Source organism: Helicoverpa armigera, chromosome 13, assembly GCF_030705265.1.
Source record: "Helicoverpa armigera isolate CAAS_96S chromosome 13, ASM3070526v1, whole genome shotgun sequence".
Lineage (NCBI taxonomy): Eukaryota > Metazoa > Arthropoda > Insecta > Lepidoptera > Noctuidae > Helicoverpa > Helicoverpa armigera.
This window is the reverse complement of record NC_087132.1, coordinates 12439512-12457809: the sequence shown is the minus strand read 5'-3', so window position 1 is coordinate 12457809 and position 18298 is coordinate 12439512. Positions and strand designations below refer to the sequence as shown.

At 42.9% G+C, this 18298-nt stretch overlaps 1 protein-coding gene across 5 annotated transcripts in view; it reads left to right on the top strand.

The window, feature by feature from the left end:
- The window catches only part of LOC110379816 (serine/arginine repetitive matrix protein 3), a 45662-nt gene extending 30615 nt beyond the window's left edge, over window positions 1-15047 (top strand). For 4 of the 5 annotated variants that reach the window (XM_064037652.1, XM_064037655.1, XM_064037653.1 and 1 more), the window contains 6 exons: window positions 1568-1674; window positions 7128-7168; window positions 7273-7337; window positions 7645-7884; window positions 12456-12549; window positions 13035-15047. In XM_064037652.1, coding sequence (XP_063893722.1) covers window positions 1568-1674; window positions 7128-7168; window positions 7273-7337; window positions 7645-7884; window positions 12456-12549; window positions 13035-13230 — 743 coding nt within the window. In that variant the 3' untranslated portion in view covers window positions 13231-15047. Of the gene's footprint in view, window positions 1-1567; window positions 1675-7127; window positions 7338-7644; window positions 7885-12455; window positions 12550-13034 lie in introns of all 5 variants that reach the window. The other variant, XM_049840743.2, reaches the window with a different exon arrangement.
- The last annotated feature ends 3251 nt before the right edge of the window (window positions 15048-18298 follow it).

The window sequence follows — 18298 nt, the reverse complement described above, 5'->3', positions numbered from 1 at the left end:
AGTGCCAGGAATCACGATGGTCATTAATGCCTGTAACGTATACAAATATTTACAATTGCCGAGATACATTCACCGGCAGCGTGGATTGTGTGCTATCTGCATATCTAGGCAGTTCAATATTTCAACATAAGAGGGTACTCGCTGTATCTGCGATCGTCAGATGCGGGATGTCGCTACTTTATCGCTACACGATTGAGTAAACAACACTCATCCTTGTATACCTTACGTGTGCCCTCTGTTTTAGAGTAATTAGTAAACATGACATCAAGATAATATGTACGCCTCCTGACATCAGCTGCGAACAAGTTGTGTAAACACATGGATATAAAAAGTGTACAGGTAGATATACATGTGCACAGTTCATGGTATCGTGCATTAAAGGTAGTGAAGTGTTTACCCCGCCGGTCTCCAGGTAACATCCATGCTGTGCAAGTGGCACAGGCGCCGCGCAGCCTTCTCGCCGCAAGTTCAAGAACATCCCCTCTCTCCCTTCCCTCCCTTTGTGCCCTCTCCCCTCGTCTCCGGCCCCTCTCGCGGTCCTACCGCCTCCTTCCTGTGTCTCGTGCATCCAGCAGCTTCCGCTCTACCCTCGTTAACTTAAACGTAATCAATCGAGCTATCGACGATGACGACCTCTTAATAAATTCTATCTTTGTTATAACCATACTGGTAAAATGTGTTTTAATATCTTTTAAATTTAGATGTTCAGTGGTCGATAGAGTTGAACGAACAAAAGACGATCCTTGTACAAGTTAAGCTCGTTTAGCTTCAGTTGTAGTTAGGTCAACGTAATGTTATACGCGCCATGAGTCATAGCAGCTAGATGCTTACTTACGTGGTAGGCGGAACCCTGGACTAGACTAGCCGCTTCTTGTCACAACTTGTACACACAGTCGATACACTAGATTAACGAATATTAAACTTCCTGTGGATCATAACTTACCGAAGAGAGAATAGGTAACCTGCCTTTACACAAGCCAAGAAGATATTTTACATGGGTCAACTCCATGTAACTATTAAATAATCTGTATAGAACTATGCACAGTCGGTGCATGTCTTATAGATTAGGTATTAAATGAGAATGGTACTGTTTAATTTTATGGATGTGATCGACAATAATCATACTTATAAGGAAGGCACTACCTCTGAACTCCTCACACACGAGGAGTTACGGCGCTGCATTCAACATACGTCTTATTAACAGTTTACAAAGAGTATACATTTATATAGGTATACGTCTGCCAGCAGATTTCAGCGGAGTTACATCATAAACGTCCATTCTATCCTATGTTTCATTATGCATGTATATGAAAATCAAACAAGCGAAAACATATGAAAAGTCATCGATCTTCGAATGATACTAGGAGTTCCATGATTTTTGTTTGGCACTTGCTGAACAGCCATAGCATCTTTTCTGAATAGTTACTACAATAATACATTCTAAATTCCTTCAATGTGTGCGATATATCAACTTTTGATTACTTTCACACGAGAAGTGAAGGCCATTCGTCTGCGAGATGTAAGCGATCCCTTGCTGATGATAACTGAGCGGTGTTGTGTCCCGCAGGCATGGGCGGCGAGGCGTGCGCGTGCGCCCCCGCGCCGCCGCGCCTGCTGCCGGACCCGGAGCCCGACCACCTGTACGACCACCACTCCTCCGAGGAGGAACTAGAGGTAACCACCTTCCACGATACACTGCATGCACATCAACATTCACTAGTACTATTGCATACTATAATCATTTATCTTTATGACGTTGCATTTGGATGTCCCAGAAAAATCCCCGATGCTCAATCTTGTAAATTATGTCATACGCAGAGATGTCGGCCGAGCGAAATATCAATTGATATGAACTATTTTGTAACTCTTGTTATAGTTTATAAGTCCCACCAACACACAACCATAGATATCTAGAGATAAGCATAGATATCTCTGGATATAGTAGTAGAATATGCAAAATGAGGCATGCCGCAGCCAATAGGGTAAGACCGAGGGCAAAATAATTTAAATTTTGCATACATATCATGCTGATGTTGCAAAACTGATAAGTACATGTAATTAGTCGAATTAACTGGACTAAAATAAATATTATCAAACCTAAGCAAACAAGTTGCTTAGTACTACAGAGTAGCATAGCCAGCTACACTCAATACATTTTAATTTGTTCTGAACGATTTAATAACTGTCCCCCAGATCTAGGTCTCACGCACAGCCTATAAATGTAATCTAGCTCAGAATTAATCTCAATTTCGACCTTCTACTCCCACCAGACGAGATGTACGAGAACCTTGCGAGTTCACACCGCCCTCAATGCTTTGTTGTTACACTTAATAGCGATTAGGATTCACGATACAATTCATTAGGATTTTTTGTGCAGAGATGACTGTTGGGACCTGTTGGTTAATGACCACTGTCAGGTGTCTTATGCGAGACCCTTGTGAACCCATGTGCAGTCTGCTCTTGTCTACTACCAATGCTGCAATTAGTGACATTGTATATGCTTAGGCTACGGACTACTAGGATAAATAGTAAAAAAAGTATCATAAAAAGCAAGGGTTAAGGGCAATTTCAATAAGCTTAAAGTGAGTTTAACAGCTTGAACTACAGCTTCTGTTAAGATAAGTCGTTTGTAATAATTATAAGACCCACTCAAAAAACCGGCAAGAAGTTTCACTATAAAAAAATATTGTTATGTTATTATCGCATTATTTATTTTAAATTAAAATAAAAGTGCATCGTCACATAAACGTCGAATAAACAAGGTAACAGCTAACAGCAAAATGTAACAAGTACTCTAGATAAAAAACTACAAGAAATCAGGAGAATGCAGTAGACTATGCAGCAGATTTGTAGTAGAGTTATTAAAATCCAAATAAAACTACATAATCTGAGATCTTTCAAAGCGTGAGATCAAAGCAATTGCGAGTCACAAAGCGCTAGATGTAGACTCCACGTCAGCGCTCAGTGTTTCATGTTAAAACTTTTGAAACGCTTCAATCCTATAATCTGATGAAATTAAAATACAACATTGGTTGTAAACTAAAATACCGGTAACTAGAGATTACTTATTTAAATTATCTAGCTACAAGTTTACAACCAACGGGAAAACGGGATATTGCAGAATTTATTTTATGGTTACGGGGTTAGCAGTTTTATTATGACACAATAATATTATTACAATTTATTTTATATGAAAATGCAACACTTGCGTACTTAAAATGCTGTAACTATTCGCAAATTCAAACTATATATTCACAGTGCCTAAATGATCTTCGAGCCCTTAATTGCATTGAGCAGTCCGCCGTATGAGCGAATTAACTGCAAAACTCATTTAGTACTAGTAGACTGTGCTCTGGCAAATGTAATGGAACTTATATATGAGCAGAAAAACTCCGGCTAGTCTGCCAGGGGTGGCAAGACAAAGATAATTCGCTATCGAGAGTAGTTGATGACGTAATTGGTGTCGGGAGTTAAACGCTGGGCTTTTTGCTGATAGCTCGCATTCCCGCTATTGTTGATGCTCGCCGACTCTTCTCTTGAGCGCGACCATTTTGTCTGCGGCAGTGGGTTCCACTGGATCTAGCCACTTAATACTCGCGGAGACGTCGGCATTGTTCTCAGGGGGCACTTGCCTGACTGCAAGTATGGATCCCTTTCCTCTCCTTCAGCTCGAAATAAAATGTGACGTGAAAATGTTTTATCCATTTAAAATACCGGTCTGATAATTGCGCGCCAATTTAAGTTTGGGAGTTTAATTGATTACTTTTATGTTGGCAATTGGTCGTCAATAAAAAGCGGTCGGTTGCGCAACGGAGGCGGGAGACTGGGCCGTATCTCACAGCGCCGATGTCCGGCACTTCGCATGCCGCATTAATTCGCAACGACACGCCGCAACTAAATTACAGCCGTAGACAACCTCTCCCCCGCCCGCACAGCCTCCCGCACCCCCCTGCATCCCATCCGCACCCCGTAGTGGTCGTCAGGGGGCCTATTAGGTAGACACTTGACGTACACCTCAATATTTTCGACCATGGAGGCGGCAGGTATGGTTCAATTAGACAGGTCGCCGGTATTGGTGTAAATAATGGCGCCTCCCTCATCGTATGAGGACAGGAGCTCTTCTTTGAATGAACGAGAACTCGCTAAGCCCAAGTTCTGAAGGTCGCCGCATGGGTGGATTTAAATCAGTCAGAATTGAACTCGACAAAATTGCCACCCCTTGAGAATTTGTAGAACATACAAGATGACAATGTACAACGTACAACAACAACCAGTCCTCAAAATAAAAGGCATTTTCCAAACCCTCTTAATTCAATAATAAATAATACGTCTAACTTAATTCATTATAATCTACAATTTAAACAAACTGAATGCAAATCATAATATTCGATTAAAAAGTACATTTATTTCTTTTTAAATTACGTAACCCATCCTAGCAATAAAAAGTTGTGTATAATTAATTACCACTCGATCGTCCCTACGAAGCGTGTCAAATAACTTTGCTATTAGGATACACAAACCTACATGTAAGTGCATGATGATGCGCGTAGTGTCAGATGCAGTCGGTTCAATTCGAGCGGTGTAGCAGCACCGCGAGCTGAACATCTTAGTTAATAATTCCGCGACAGATACATAGGAGCGATGCAGTTATATGACGTGAAGAGATTAAAAAGTTAGGAGAGCAGGTGAACGCCCTCCGGCGAGGCGAGCGAGCGAAAATGACGCGAGCAAAAAAACTGCCGACCTCATCTACCTAGCGTCATACGTTCTACTAATTTGAAGGTTTTTAATGCACTTTTTCTATACGTACAAAATTATGTTATTTGCTACCATCTCACTCGTGCATTGTGAGATCTGCATTTCGTTTTTTTGGCAGTTAATTAAGCTGTTTTTGTATGTTCAAAGACTGACATCATATTACACGTGTAAGCCGGGCAGAATAGTTTTTGCCTAGCGTCCAATCTAATGATACAGTAAACAGTAGCGATGGGGTGTGACGGCACCTCGACTGCTATTACGGCAGTCGGCAGCATGCGGTGTGCGGTGTGCAGGCCGGCTGTCGACTTCCATTGTTGCTGAAGGGTCTCTCTCTATAGCTATACTGTGGCCGATTATCTGCTCTGCGGAATAATGGAACCATCAACTCGTCTCCCACTGAGTTGTGTACCGCACTCCTTTATAAGATGCGTTAAGGCGTACCTACACCTCGACCGACGTCGCCCATTACCTGGCCTAGTCACTATTCTTCAGACTGCTTGGGTTTTGAGGATCAAAAATAAATCTGCAAGTGTATTCAGAGTGCGTGGACAATTAACAGCGGCGATGCGACCAGCCTCTAATTAGATCGCGAACCAGATTTACCGCTCCGGTGGTTCGTAAACAAATTAGGTTATCAAGTCACTACAATTATTTTCAATTACAACGCGTATGTGGAGCGCGCGAAATTGTGGATCGATACGAGTGGCGGCTGCCATTTTTTTCGTGGAGAGCTGCCGAGCTGCACACGCTCCCTGTCTTCAGTTGACGCTTGCTTGTTTTTTTTCAGTAACAAGACAAAACAATCCGTGAGTTTTTATTCATTGTTTCCCGTCTGCCGCCTGCATAACATTTGTTTATCTTGCGCTTGGCTTGAAATTAGAAATTCTTTTGTCTCCGCACTTTTTTAATTGCAAAAAGGAAACGGAAATGGCTTTCTAAAGAAAGAAAAACGTCGTGTGATAATATTAAATGCGTAAAGCCATTCCTGCATTGTTTGGTCTGGCGAAGTATTCAGCATGGCCCGCTAAGGAGGGCTTATTAGTGTGTGACAGCTAGGCGACGCGCCGGGACGCGGCTTATTGTGCAACGTGATGTTATTGCCCGTCGAACACTTTAATGACTCGAGCACCCTGCCTGCCTCGCAAACTAATTCCAATATGCACAGGCTCAAGGCGCTTTCTGGACTATTTCGCAGCAGTACATCTTGTTTTAATTCTGGAATTGGCGGATTGGAGCTCGAGTTATATTACATTTTCTTAAACTGTCACAATATTGTTATAGTTAAGTAATGTTGATATTTCTTTCTGCTAAAATTGTGATTTATTTTTGCATTTATTTTTACTCTATACAGTCAATGCTCTAGAAGAACTGTTCAGGTTCAGCAAAAAACAATAAATCGTTTAAGTAGCTCGGTAACGTGATCCTCGGATGGCACGGTAGCCATAACCAGTACAAACGAGGCGTAGGAGACTCTATATCTGGAGTGGTTACCCACTCCACTAGGCGAATAGTGATTCTCTGGCACCCTAACATACCTAAAATGTATTAAGAACTAGTCCTTAAAGTACATAAACTAAACCACCATATACTCCAAAAATATTAAAATCCTATTGCAGCTATTCAAGTTGAGTTGAAGGTGTCGACCGTGTGTGGCAGTGGTAGTGCGGAGGCAGCAGGCGCAGCAGCGCTCGCCTCACAAAGGCTCGTCGGCGCGGGCCGCGGCCCATCCATAATAAACGAGCGGCCGGCGCTCCGCAGAACTTTTCCGCCGCACCTAACAGTACTCGGCGCGACTTCTCAACGCGTTTCTAATTACACGCTGAAATATTCAACGCCGTCGCGTACCTACTTCTCAGATGAGAGTTTACCTCGTATGCCCTTTCTTTCCATTCTTGGTCCTTTTGGAAGTGTTATCGCCAGACGCGAATGTATCTCGCTATAATACACGTGCTGAGTGCATCGGCGCAGAGACGACGCCCTCATCAATATTTTTGGTTTAGATCCTTTAGTGACTAGAAGACACTAAATTATTTCATCAATCCTCATAAACAAAGAAGATGGATCAAAATTGCCCCATGTCCTATAATACAGTGTCATATTTCAAAAAAGCTGTGGGAGCTGTGGGAGCACTTCTTTTCGGTCTAGAATTTTAAGTTGCTATGTTATAAGTCCCGGATGAATGGAGATATATCGGACATATCTTGGACAGTTTGGACCAATATCAGGGTCCTTCGGTGTGTGTTGCGTGGGACGAACGTTTCACCTGGTACATGAACACGTTAGATGGAAGCGTAAACATATGAGCTCGGCCGACATCGAGTCCCCATGCGAATGAGTGAAGCATAGTGATGTGAGAGTGCGGCGTGCAGGTGATCAACGGGTTGCCGCGCGGGGCGGAGGGCGCGAGCGCGGCGGGCGGCGCGGGCGCGGGCGGCGCGGGCGCGGCGGAGTCGCGGCGGCGCGGGGCGTCGTCGCCGCCGCCCGCCGCGCCCGAGAAGCGCAAGTGGCCCGCGCAGCCCTACCGCGACCTGCGGGACCTGGCGCCGCGCCCCGCCTCCTCCGACGACGACGACACCAAGGTACGCCATGCTAACACCGCATCCCACTAGTCGCATCCGACCTCATGTGTGCTCTAATCACTACCTACACTTCTTGTTTGCTCGACCTGATGTTCAGTTCCAAATCTAGAACGAAATCCACCGATTGGTGTGCTTCCTAAAATATTTTTCTAGTTTTTGCAACTAAAGGACCTAGGTACCTGGATTACTAATGTGGCCATAAGATGGAGTATATTTGGCAAGTTCCTTGAACCGCTTGTCCGAGTGGAGCCTGTATCACCAGGGTTTGAAGCTTTTGTATATAAAGAAGATATCTGGGCATTTTCAGGTGGAGACACCGGTGCGTTTCCGCACGTCGCCGCCGCTGGAGGCTCTAAAGCCGCGACGCGGAGTGTGCTCGTGTGGGGTGACGGGCGCGGGGACCCTCGCGGGTGCTGCGGGGCCCGCGGGGGGCCCGGTGGGGCCGGCGGCGCGCGGCAGGGCCCCGCTGTCGCCGCGGCGCCGGCGCTTGCCGCTGCCGCCCCCTCGCCGACACCGGCCCGCGCTCGACTTCGACAAGATGCAACAGGTACAGCCGCCTGACATATTTCTGTAACGCTCTGGACGGTCACTTTCAAAAATTCGTCAGCCAACGGAAGTCACGCGTATAAGTACATATCGCCACTCGTGGATGCTATTTACAGAAACACTAATATCCATGTGTACCCTGTTCAAGAGCACTCACAATCCGAGGAATTCCATATCCAGGGACTTAATTGCAGAATTTGTGATTTGTACACTGCCATCGTTTATCCAATGATGAATTCTTCCAAACAATGGTCGTATAAGCGCCTTCGAAATGTGTTAAAGGCATTTAACTGTTACTAATCACAATATCAAGTCTTAGCGAGTGATCTTCCCAAATGTGCCAAAACGTAACCGCGACTAATTCCGAACGCAAATGTGAGATAGGCAGCCAATGGCAGATAGTTATCGTTTAGTCACAGCTCGGGAACAGTTAGCAGTGCTGCCAGATCGCTTGGTCACGGTGCCGGCGTTACCTCGCGACCAGCACCGATGGGTGGCCAGCCTTTTCAATAAAACCTATGAATCATTTTAAAACTATTATGGGATTGCGGTTTAGTTTTTATTTACTTCTTTCTTTATCTACCTTTACGATTTCGATGTTCAGGGTTTCTTGACGGAGGTACCGAGATAGGTGAAGTTCAGGAGTACTAAGAGGCAACTAGGTACTCCCAAAAACTGTTTCGTCCATTAGCCTGTTGCACACAGGTTCTGCTCAGTCATTTATGTTAAGGTTTCCGTATTTGGCACGGTATTAAGTAGGTACTTCCTGTGTAAAACACTTTTCTTTTTAGCCTTGATTTACTTAGAAGGTATATCGAGAACGTAATCGTATTGCGAAATAACATCTTCACGAACATAAGTTAAACATTATCTTCACAAAGCGACCTTCAAAGGAATTATAAGGCAGGGTTTTATAGCATAAAATAAACGACTACATGCAAGAGAATTTCCTCAGCATTTTTCTAGTTATTTAATAAGCCTGAGAGCGGCTTAAAGAGGAAATAAAATAGCTATGTGAGAGTAATGAGCTAACTTCAAGTCTTATCAACTCGTAGCTTGATTACAGTTAATTGTGTTAGTTGCATAGTAAAATTAACTGCTCGGAAAATTCACGAATGACAACTTAGAGCTGTTACGAAATACGTCGATTTGATTGATGCTTGATGAATTGAGGGGTTGATAGAAGTGAAACACCTTCTAAATTACGTAAAAATAATAGTTTATCTAAAAACCAGCAAGTTTTATTAATAGCTGAGGACCGTGGCTCATAATTGTGAGCTGTATATTAATATGAAACGCCGGAGCTACCTACACACGTACGTTATTTATGCACTCGATGTTACATAGTTGTGCGATATCAATTATAGCGGTAATTAGTGGCTGCACAACATAATACTGCTCACACGGATAACTAGAAATGTAATTAAAACCTTCTGTGTACTGGCTGCTTATAATCTCGCGCTAGTTCACTTCCACTGACTTAATAATAACTAAATCTTGATGGCCATAAACAGAATATCTAAAATTCACCTTACGGTTGTTTCTGCTGATATAAACTTGCAGCTCATATTTTCTAGGCGTTGCAACACCCAAGTAAGAGCAATTCTGCAGTAATTAAAGTATACCTGCTCACTTATACTGGTGCGCTCAGTAGTTCACACGGGTCACCCAATACCCGTAGGTAATGAGTTGTAAAATGCATACTAATTGCTCATAAATGATACGATATGCACGGTTTTTATTTATTTTTTCTTTTGACATTGAAATGTTTTAGATCCTAAATACACAATAACCTACGTGTGCTTTCGCGATATTATCCAGATTTCCATAATTCCACACATGTTGTGATGATGACTTAAACCATATTGTTTTATTTTTTCTCGCCCCCCGTAGCGCGATCCACAGTGTTGATAAGATACTGCAGCGCACATAACCTAAGTTTAGAACTATTAAGTCTGTACAGAAACGGTCATAAAATAGCGGATATAATAACCTCGGCTCGAGCTGCACCTCCATCTTTGTCAGTATATTCTGTGGTGAATAGTGTGTGATGGCGTGATCTGCGCCGGCGCACATGGCGACGCATAATGAACGCACATGTGCGCCGCGTTCCCACGCTCGCGGCTCGAGCACCACACGGGCTAACCGACCTGGCGAAAAAGCCTCACTCTCTGTATTTGCTAGAAATTATTAGTGTACATGCCCTTTCATTCTGGATGGGAGTTCAGTTTAGGCTTATAAGTTGAACGAAATAGCAATGAAGCTTTTTAAACACAAATCCAATTAGGATATTTTAAAATATGTCACTAATCTTCAATCAGTTTAACACACAGTCAGTTTACAGAGGCTTTCTTACATATATATTTTCTTCTCTACAGTTATATTCTCCTCTTTTGTCGATGTTTGCTAGTCTGTGACTCCTGAAGTGTAATGCGGTTGAGATAGGACACACAATTTGGTGGTTGGAGCAATGGAGTATACGAGTAAACTGAAGATGATCTGAATACCATTCATAACCTCTAGCATAACGGGGTAGTATTTACTACTCATTGGTCGATCAATATTATGGTGTATCCTCAGCTCTGAGCGTCACGTTTTGTGCCAAATCATACTCAAATGTTTGACGCCGGAAATCATATCGATACGACTCAGCGTCGAGGAAAATCGATAGCCACGGTCTTCTGCTATACTTACCTTCTTGTTCTAAATGTGTTTTATTAAAAACTAAGCATGCCATGGTTTTCTTCATCAGTCTTTCCATCTTGTTCGTAATTTTGACGGTTTTTACCTCCTGACCCCATCCGATATCATGAACAAACGTTTCCTATACCTACACCGATGTAGGTATAGTGTCGCTATCAGGCCATGTGCTTACATAAGCCGCTATATGCAGCTAGGCTCATGGTTGCACCTTTGGTGATACGTTATCACGCCCTTATCGGGCAGCGGATCATTGACCCCGGGCATGCGGGCGCTCGCGTCTGTGGCACACACAGACACCCGCCAGATGTTGTTGTATCGGTGGCCGATATTCTCACAATAGACAATAACAACAGCATAACTCATACGTTAACTAACACTTGTAAACAAAATGATAAATATAAATCCTTACCACCTATCAGATCGTTTATCAAACAAGATATAATATCTGAATATATCATGGGAGATAGCTCGTACATGTTTGTGTGTGTTACTTATAGTTTTGGATAAACAAGTACTTTCCTAGTTCATCTTCTTTCATTGAGTTGTAAGATAAAGAGAGATTTACGCGTGGTCGGAGTATTTATGTCGATGTCCTTCACATGCAATTGTTGGAACATTATGTCATGTAACACACAACAAATAGCATTATTTATTATAGCAGCGAATTCGATAGCTCTTGACCGTCAAGTGTTCCGCGTCAAACCACATCCGGGATATAATTACATATTGATTCAAGGCGTGCCAAATTGTAATTGAACATTGATCCAATTACACTACACTCTATGTGTTAATCATTAGTAAACTAGACGAGAAAAATACCTGGAATAGCTAATTACGCTGATACCTTTAAGCTGATACATATTTCTTGTGATTGGGAAAAAGATAATTGGTCCTTTGAGGCTGAGGCCGATGCAAGGGAGTGAAAAGTCCCTTGGAAGGACCAACCTTGAAAATAGCTGTGTCACTGTTTTACCCAACAACCCTCTGTAATTGAAAAGGATTTTGATTAAATATATGATGAGGGTGCAGTGGTACGTGGTGCGGACACTCAATGGGGCCGCGGCGGGTTCATTGAGTGTCCGCGACGTCGCATCAATGAACAGCATTCCTTGCGCGCGCAGACCGGCTAAACACGGCCGCCCCCTATATGGCGAGACGTGGAATGAAAACTCGACGCATTACACTTTTTATCGGGCAGCGTACCAAGTAATAAGAAGTGTTGCGATTCAAACGTGCTTCTTGTTCCGAGAGATCGACTCAGCGCGCCCTATACGGCACACAACATTTGTGAATCGCATACTTCTGCGTACAGGAAGTTGCCTTGTTATGGAATATTTTTAAATTTTACTGGATTCTACGAGATTTATACTGATGATAGAGTAGTTTCTAAGGTTGTGTTCTACGAATGGCGATATTTACTTAAAATAAGTTTTTTTCTACAATGTAGATATATAATAAACATAATTCGGTAGCGATCAGTAGTAGAACCATAATTTTTTGCTCATTTATGATGCAGTCATGATATTTAGACTTTAAAAGAGACATTTGAGTTTATTTCTGTGTTTTTTCTCAAGTTAGATAGGAGATATGATGTTTAACAGCATTGTATTTAATCGGTTTGCAAATCAATATCATTTATTCTTTCAGTTCCGAGTCTTATTTAATTTTAAAGATGTTGTATATTGAGAAGATTTCTGAGTAGTTCTACCACCCTCACGCATGTACGCTCCATACGTCAGAAATGTATTTAGCATAGGTGATATACTTAGTTTTCATGCTTACTTATCCTACGCCTCAGATGTATAACCAAAGCGAGTACAGGCGTGAGGACGTGTATGGCAATGAATACGTTGTTTGAAGTGTCCCCAGCTGAAGGTGGGCGGCGGCGTGCGGTCGTGGCGCGCGGTGGGCGGCGCGCACGGCGGCGAGCTCTCCGTCTTCTGCTGGTGATGCGCCGACACAGGTACCCACACACACACACGCACATTTTATATCAACGTTTGTCCAGCCTTTTCACTACTATCTCCGTGTCAGCCTGCAGTCTACGGATACAGCTAAGAACCACTATTTTACATGGAGGGACTGCCTATCTGACCTCCTCGGAGTTACCAGGATATCCTAATATACTGAATGGCTTTTGACTAAAGAATGTTGAAAATCTAGAAAGAAAATAAATGGATACCAACAGTTATTATACTCTTACTACAGGTGCTTCAAAAAATTGGGACCTATTGGGACACGCGAGTGTGATGGTCCTAGGAAAATGGATCCCATTGATTGAGAGGTCTAATGCTGACAAACTTCATACAACTCAAGAGTCCTATGAAATTGATTAATCAGCAGTCTAAAAGTCTAAACCAACCTTCCATAAGTGATCTTGTTACTTAACCACACAATTTACAGGAAAAAAATGAGAGGAAATAGGCCAAAGAACTTTGTGTTTTCCAGAGCGTCGGCACTGAGCCGCCCCCGCCGCCCTCGCACCGCCACCCGCTGCCGGCCGCAGCGAGCCGCCGGCAGACTGCTGCGTGCCGCCGGCGGACCGCAGCGTGTCGCCGGCAGACCGCTGCGTACCGCCGGCAGACCGCAGTGTGCCGCCGGCAGGCCGCGGCCGGGCGGCGGCCGACATCCAGTTCCTCTGTAAATTGCACTCTAATAATGATCAAAGTACAAACTTACGATACTAAGGGGTGTCGCCAGTCGCCACTCGGGCCGGTGATGCAAGCCGACACTGTTTTTCGAAGAATTTACTCGTTTTGAATACTGTGTTTTTATCCATCAGTTTGATACTCGACTAGATTGTCAGAACGCGGGATTTTTAATAAATATTTAGTTAATGATGTCAACGAAACTACAAGTTTATACGAGGCCATCGCTCGGGTCCGTGCCCGAAATTACTTTAATTTGTCTATTGTGATAAAATGGTATTGTAATGATATTTCAATGGACTGATATCGATCGTCGCGTCGTGTCCGCCGAGCAGCACTGTACTGTACTACACTGCACTGTACTGTGTCGGAGTCCGACGCGGCGCTCGTCACTGGAGGTGTGACATTATATAATCGCCTCGAGTTTTTGATCTCGAATTGCGACTGACACGCTGAGCGCGGGCCAGCCCGCAGCCGACTCCACGCCCCGCATGCGGGCTGTGGGGACACGGACCGCATGCGGGCTGCGTCGTGGCCCCGCATGCGGGGAGCTGCGGGCTGACCCGCGCTCACCACACAAAACGTGATTCCTTCGTAGATTAACGTTTATATTTTACCAGTTAAATGTCAATTGCTATGAAGGCTCCTGCGGGCAGTGACCGCACGAGCGCTTCGTACGAGTTGTATCGGTTGTACTCTAGTTGTATACTTATGTTAGTAGTTTTTTAGCGGGGCTAAAATATTCTGTTACTTGTATTGTGTTATAAAACGAAAACGAAAAAAAATGAAACATAATAAAGTTAACGTGGTGCGAGTGGAGTCAGTGAATTTAACGATAAAGACATTTAACAAATTTTCAAATTAATATGATAAAAAGTACTAAGACTTTTTTTTAAATCGCTTGGATAAAGATATTGTATGTACATAGCGTTAAGAGACGTAGTATAAGTGCAGACTTAGATGTAGTAGGTATAACAAATTGTATGCGAGCGTCGCCTGCCGGCCTCGCCCGATCTATTGTTAACGACTTTCTTTAATTGTGTTATTTTTTATTTCTGCTAGTTTCGTTACTGACGTTTCCTTGTTATCGAGCCCAGCCGACTGCGAGCCGGCCGCGTCCAATGTCGATCTCCATGTTTGCGAATCTATCACTAGATATCAATTATACTAATACATTCGACAACGCCACTCGACATACAAATTACATATTTTTACATGATTATTGTCAACATTAATTTGTAGAAATGAATAATTTTAAATTCATTTCAACGATGTGTCACACTGCTGGTATAGTTTACGCGGGAACAGCCTGACTGCCGACACTCGGTATCGGATGCTGAGCTGTGTCGCCTCTAGCCGACTACGAGAATAGCAGTAATATGTGAATAATGGACATTTTTGTATGGGTTTTCTAGGGGATATATAGCTTATGAGTAGTCAGATAGAGGAGAAAACAGCTCCCGACTACACGTGAATGAAATTGAAACACGAATTTGCAGATTGTTATGTGCTCTATACACATTCAATTGAAAAATGCAAAAAATTAAGAAAATATTGCAATTTCGTGATTTCATATACATTTTCTTGTGAAACATGTTAAACATGTGTACTATAAAATGTATTGAACTATTTATATAAATGTGTGTAATAGCATCAGTAACCGAGGTAGTACGTAGACTATATCGTGCGGCACTCGAGCCGAGCTTGCGGTCAAGTTGTTTGCATCAATCAGTGGTGATATTTTACAAAATAATTTATATTATGTTTTTATATATTAACAAGCGTAATAAAGAGTGAGCAAAAGCACATCTTACATCAATGTTTCATTATTCCCTGTCCCTGGTACTATATAGCCACCGTACTCTTGTACTACAAGAGCTCAGTTGACTACCACGATATCAAGTTGTGCACACGATTAGTGATGTAAAATGAAAAAAAACGATTTGTTTTTTTTCACTTTATTGAAAAAAAACATGAAAAAAAACTTTGCATCGTTGTTTTTTTTCTAAATTTGGTTTTTTTTCTAACCTACTTTTTAGTTCAATTTTCAAAATTTCCCTTTCGTTGAGTTAATATCAATGAATGTTGCCAATATTTTCATGAAATTTGGTTCTGTTTTATCAGAAAAGTACCGTAGATTCAAGAATAAACCTAAGACTCTATTATGTAACCTTAAGTATTAATCTTTAACGGTAAATGCCCTAACAATTTTAGAGTTATTATACTCTTGAAAAAAACAAGGCCCAGAAAAAAAACAGTTTTTTATCTGGTTTTTTTTCACACTGGAAAAAAAACGGTTTTTTTGCAACACTACACACGATGCACTGACAATGCCGCCACACGATGTCAGTACCTATCTAGAGAAAGGAAAATTTTACATCAGTTTCGACTAAGTAGATGTGTTTAGGGCGGTAAGTGGTCTGCATCGGGACGCAGGTGACAGCCAGCGTGACGGCCAGCTGCCCAAGAGGCTGGTTATGCTATAACTGTGCTATGTATCAGCAAACTACCGGCTAAAAGCATTTTGGGCCACGGTCAGTGTAGGAATCCAATAATAACTCAGGAAAAAAATTAACAACGAACGCGAAGTAGCGCACAGCGACATCTCTCGGTAAAATGCATAATTTGAAAAAAATACATTATAATTTTTACATACTAGACGGATTGTGTACGTGAACTGATTTTAATAATTCTTATTTAAATAATATACTCGTTTCGTGTCGTTTTCAAGACAAGAAAGTTTGAGTGGTTTCCTAGAGAAGTATACCTACTTACCTACTTTTAGAAGTTAGAAGTACAGCCAATTCCAAAAGTTGCTATACAAATCCAAAGTTCCAAAACTGCTGCACAAGAGTCAATTTTGAGCGATTTTTGGCGAACATGTTGACATGAGCTCTTGTGGTCATCTGTACCTATAGAGTTTAGGAACTACTCTCTTTCCAAAATTCTTTGTGGTTCCTGTGTTCAAGCTAGCCCGTCTTTAATCGCGTGACAGATGATACATATTTTGTATTAGTTATTGCGTCGTTGGTCCAGTGGTCGCAAGCGCGGCTGCTGTGCTCGAGGTCTCTGGTTCGATTCCCGGGTCGGGCCGAAATCGCTTTGTAGGTTTTCTTAAACTTTCACAAAGCAGCCCGTAGTCTGGAAGTTGGTGATTGATTCACCGGTGCATCGGAAAGCACGTAAATGTCGGTCCTGCGCTTGATCTCTTTCCGCTCGTGTCGGATTGTTGTCCCATCGGGCCTCTCATGGCCTCTGAAGGAATAGGGAGTGCACTATAATATGTCTTGCGCAGCTAGCTGATCTCCTTAAATGAGAATAGCCGCCGTGGCCGCCGTGGTTATTTTATTAGTTTCCGCCGAGTTTGGTTATATCATGTTTCTAACAGTAGGTACTCTTCAAAATTCCGGGATAAAAATTATCCTACCTATGTATGTTCTTTCTTAAGATCAACTCTCTGTACCAAATTTTATTAAAATCAGTTCAGTGGTTTAGTAAGAGACACAGTTATTTTTGCATTTGATGATGATGATGATGATGTCCTCCTAGCCGATTATCGGCTACGGCGGCTGTTCTCATGTAAGGAGATTAGCCAACTACGCAGGACATATTATAGTGCACGAGCATTTGCGCAGACGCAGGTGCACTCTCTATTCCTTCACTCTCATAACCCGATGGGACGGCCATCCGACACGACCGGAGAGAGATCAGGCGCAGGACCGACATTTACGTGCTCTCCGATGCACGGGTGTATCAATCACCAGCTTCCAAGCTCCGGGCTGCTTTGTGAAAGTCTTCTAAAACCCACAAAGCGATTTCGGCCCGACTCGGGAATCGAACCCGAGACCTCGTGCTCAGCAGCCGCACTTGCGACAGCTAGACCAACGAGGCAGTTATAATATTAGTAAGGATGTTCTAGATTCTACAACAAGCGTTTAATTTTAAAGAACCATGAAAGAACCCTTTAAGTATGATATCTGACATTGACAACTTATTTAGTGAATATAAACAAATTTTCTGTCAAATTATATAACCCATATGGATTGAACAATTATTATTCTAATAACCCAATAGAATGGATTCTCTCATAGTTTTGCGGAAACCTTTGAGAAGACCGCATGTGGGTCCAAAATTTACTATCCCGAAGAAATCAAAGAAAGTAGCACCAAAGGTAGAGCCCGTTCCTGTGGAGAGCCAGCCGCAGGAGCCGGCCCCGCCCGCGCCGCCGCCCGACGTGCCCGCCGTGTGCTTCGTGCAGCTCTACGCCGAGCTGTGCCGCCGCCGCGCGGGCAGGCGGCGCGCGCGGAGGCACAACACGCCGGCGGGGGTGCGGGCGGGCGCGGCAGTAGCGGCCGCGCTGTCGGACGCATCGCTCACCACACGAGCGCCGCGCCGCGCCCGCGCCGACCTCATGCTGGAGCTAGACTACGCCTCTAGCTTCCTACCTTCTGAATATTCTTAGTTACGCTAACCCTACGAATCCAATAAGCATACAAAGTACATATTGTGAATATTCAAATTATTACATAAGTTATAATAAATACTTACCTAGAAATAAAGATGCTTTAAGAGTCTAAACTTACATGCGTTTGTATTATGCAAGTGACACTGAAAATCAGAACATTAATAAACTGCTACAACCCCCAAGACAACGGTTTACCTACCTCAAGTACACATAGTATTCTAAGGTATGTACAGTGTATTACCAGTATCACACACATCTTTTAAGTTCTCGCTTTTCTTTCTGAAAATCCATGATGAATTAAAGGTAACATTTTTGGGGTAAACAGTACTCAGTTCATTTTAGTAGCAGCACCACGTATACGCCCTATAATATTTAGGTATAACAAAAGTATACCTACCTACAGGAAAACTTAAAATCGCTTAGCACTTCGTTTGTATCGAATTAATCTCACAAATTATGTTTATATCACGTCCTTTGATTCATGAAGCAGTCTGCACTCTGAACAGAGATATCTATAAGATGGTGAACGAGAAGACACTTCATGGTTGAACGTTTAAACAATAGTGTTGTATCTTTTTGTCGGCGAACTTGAGCTTAAA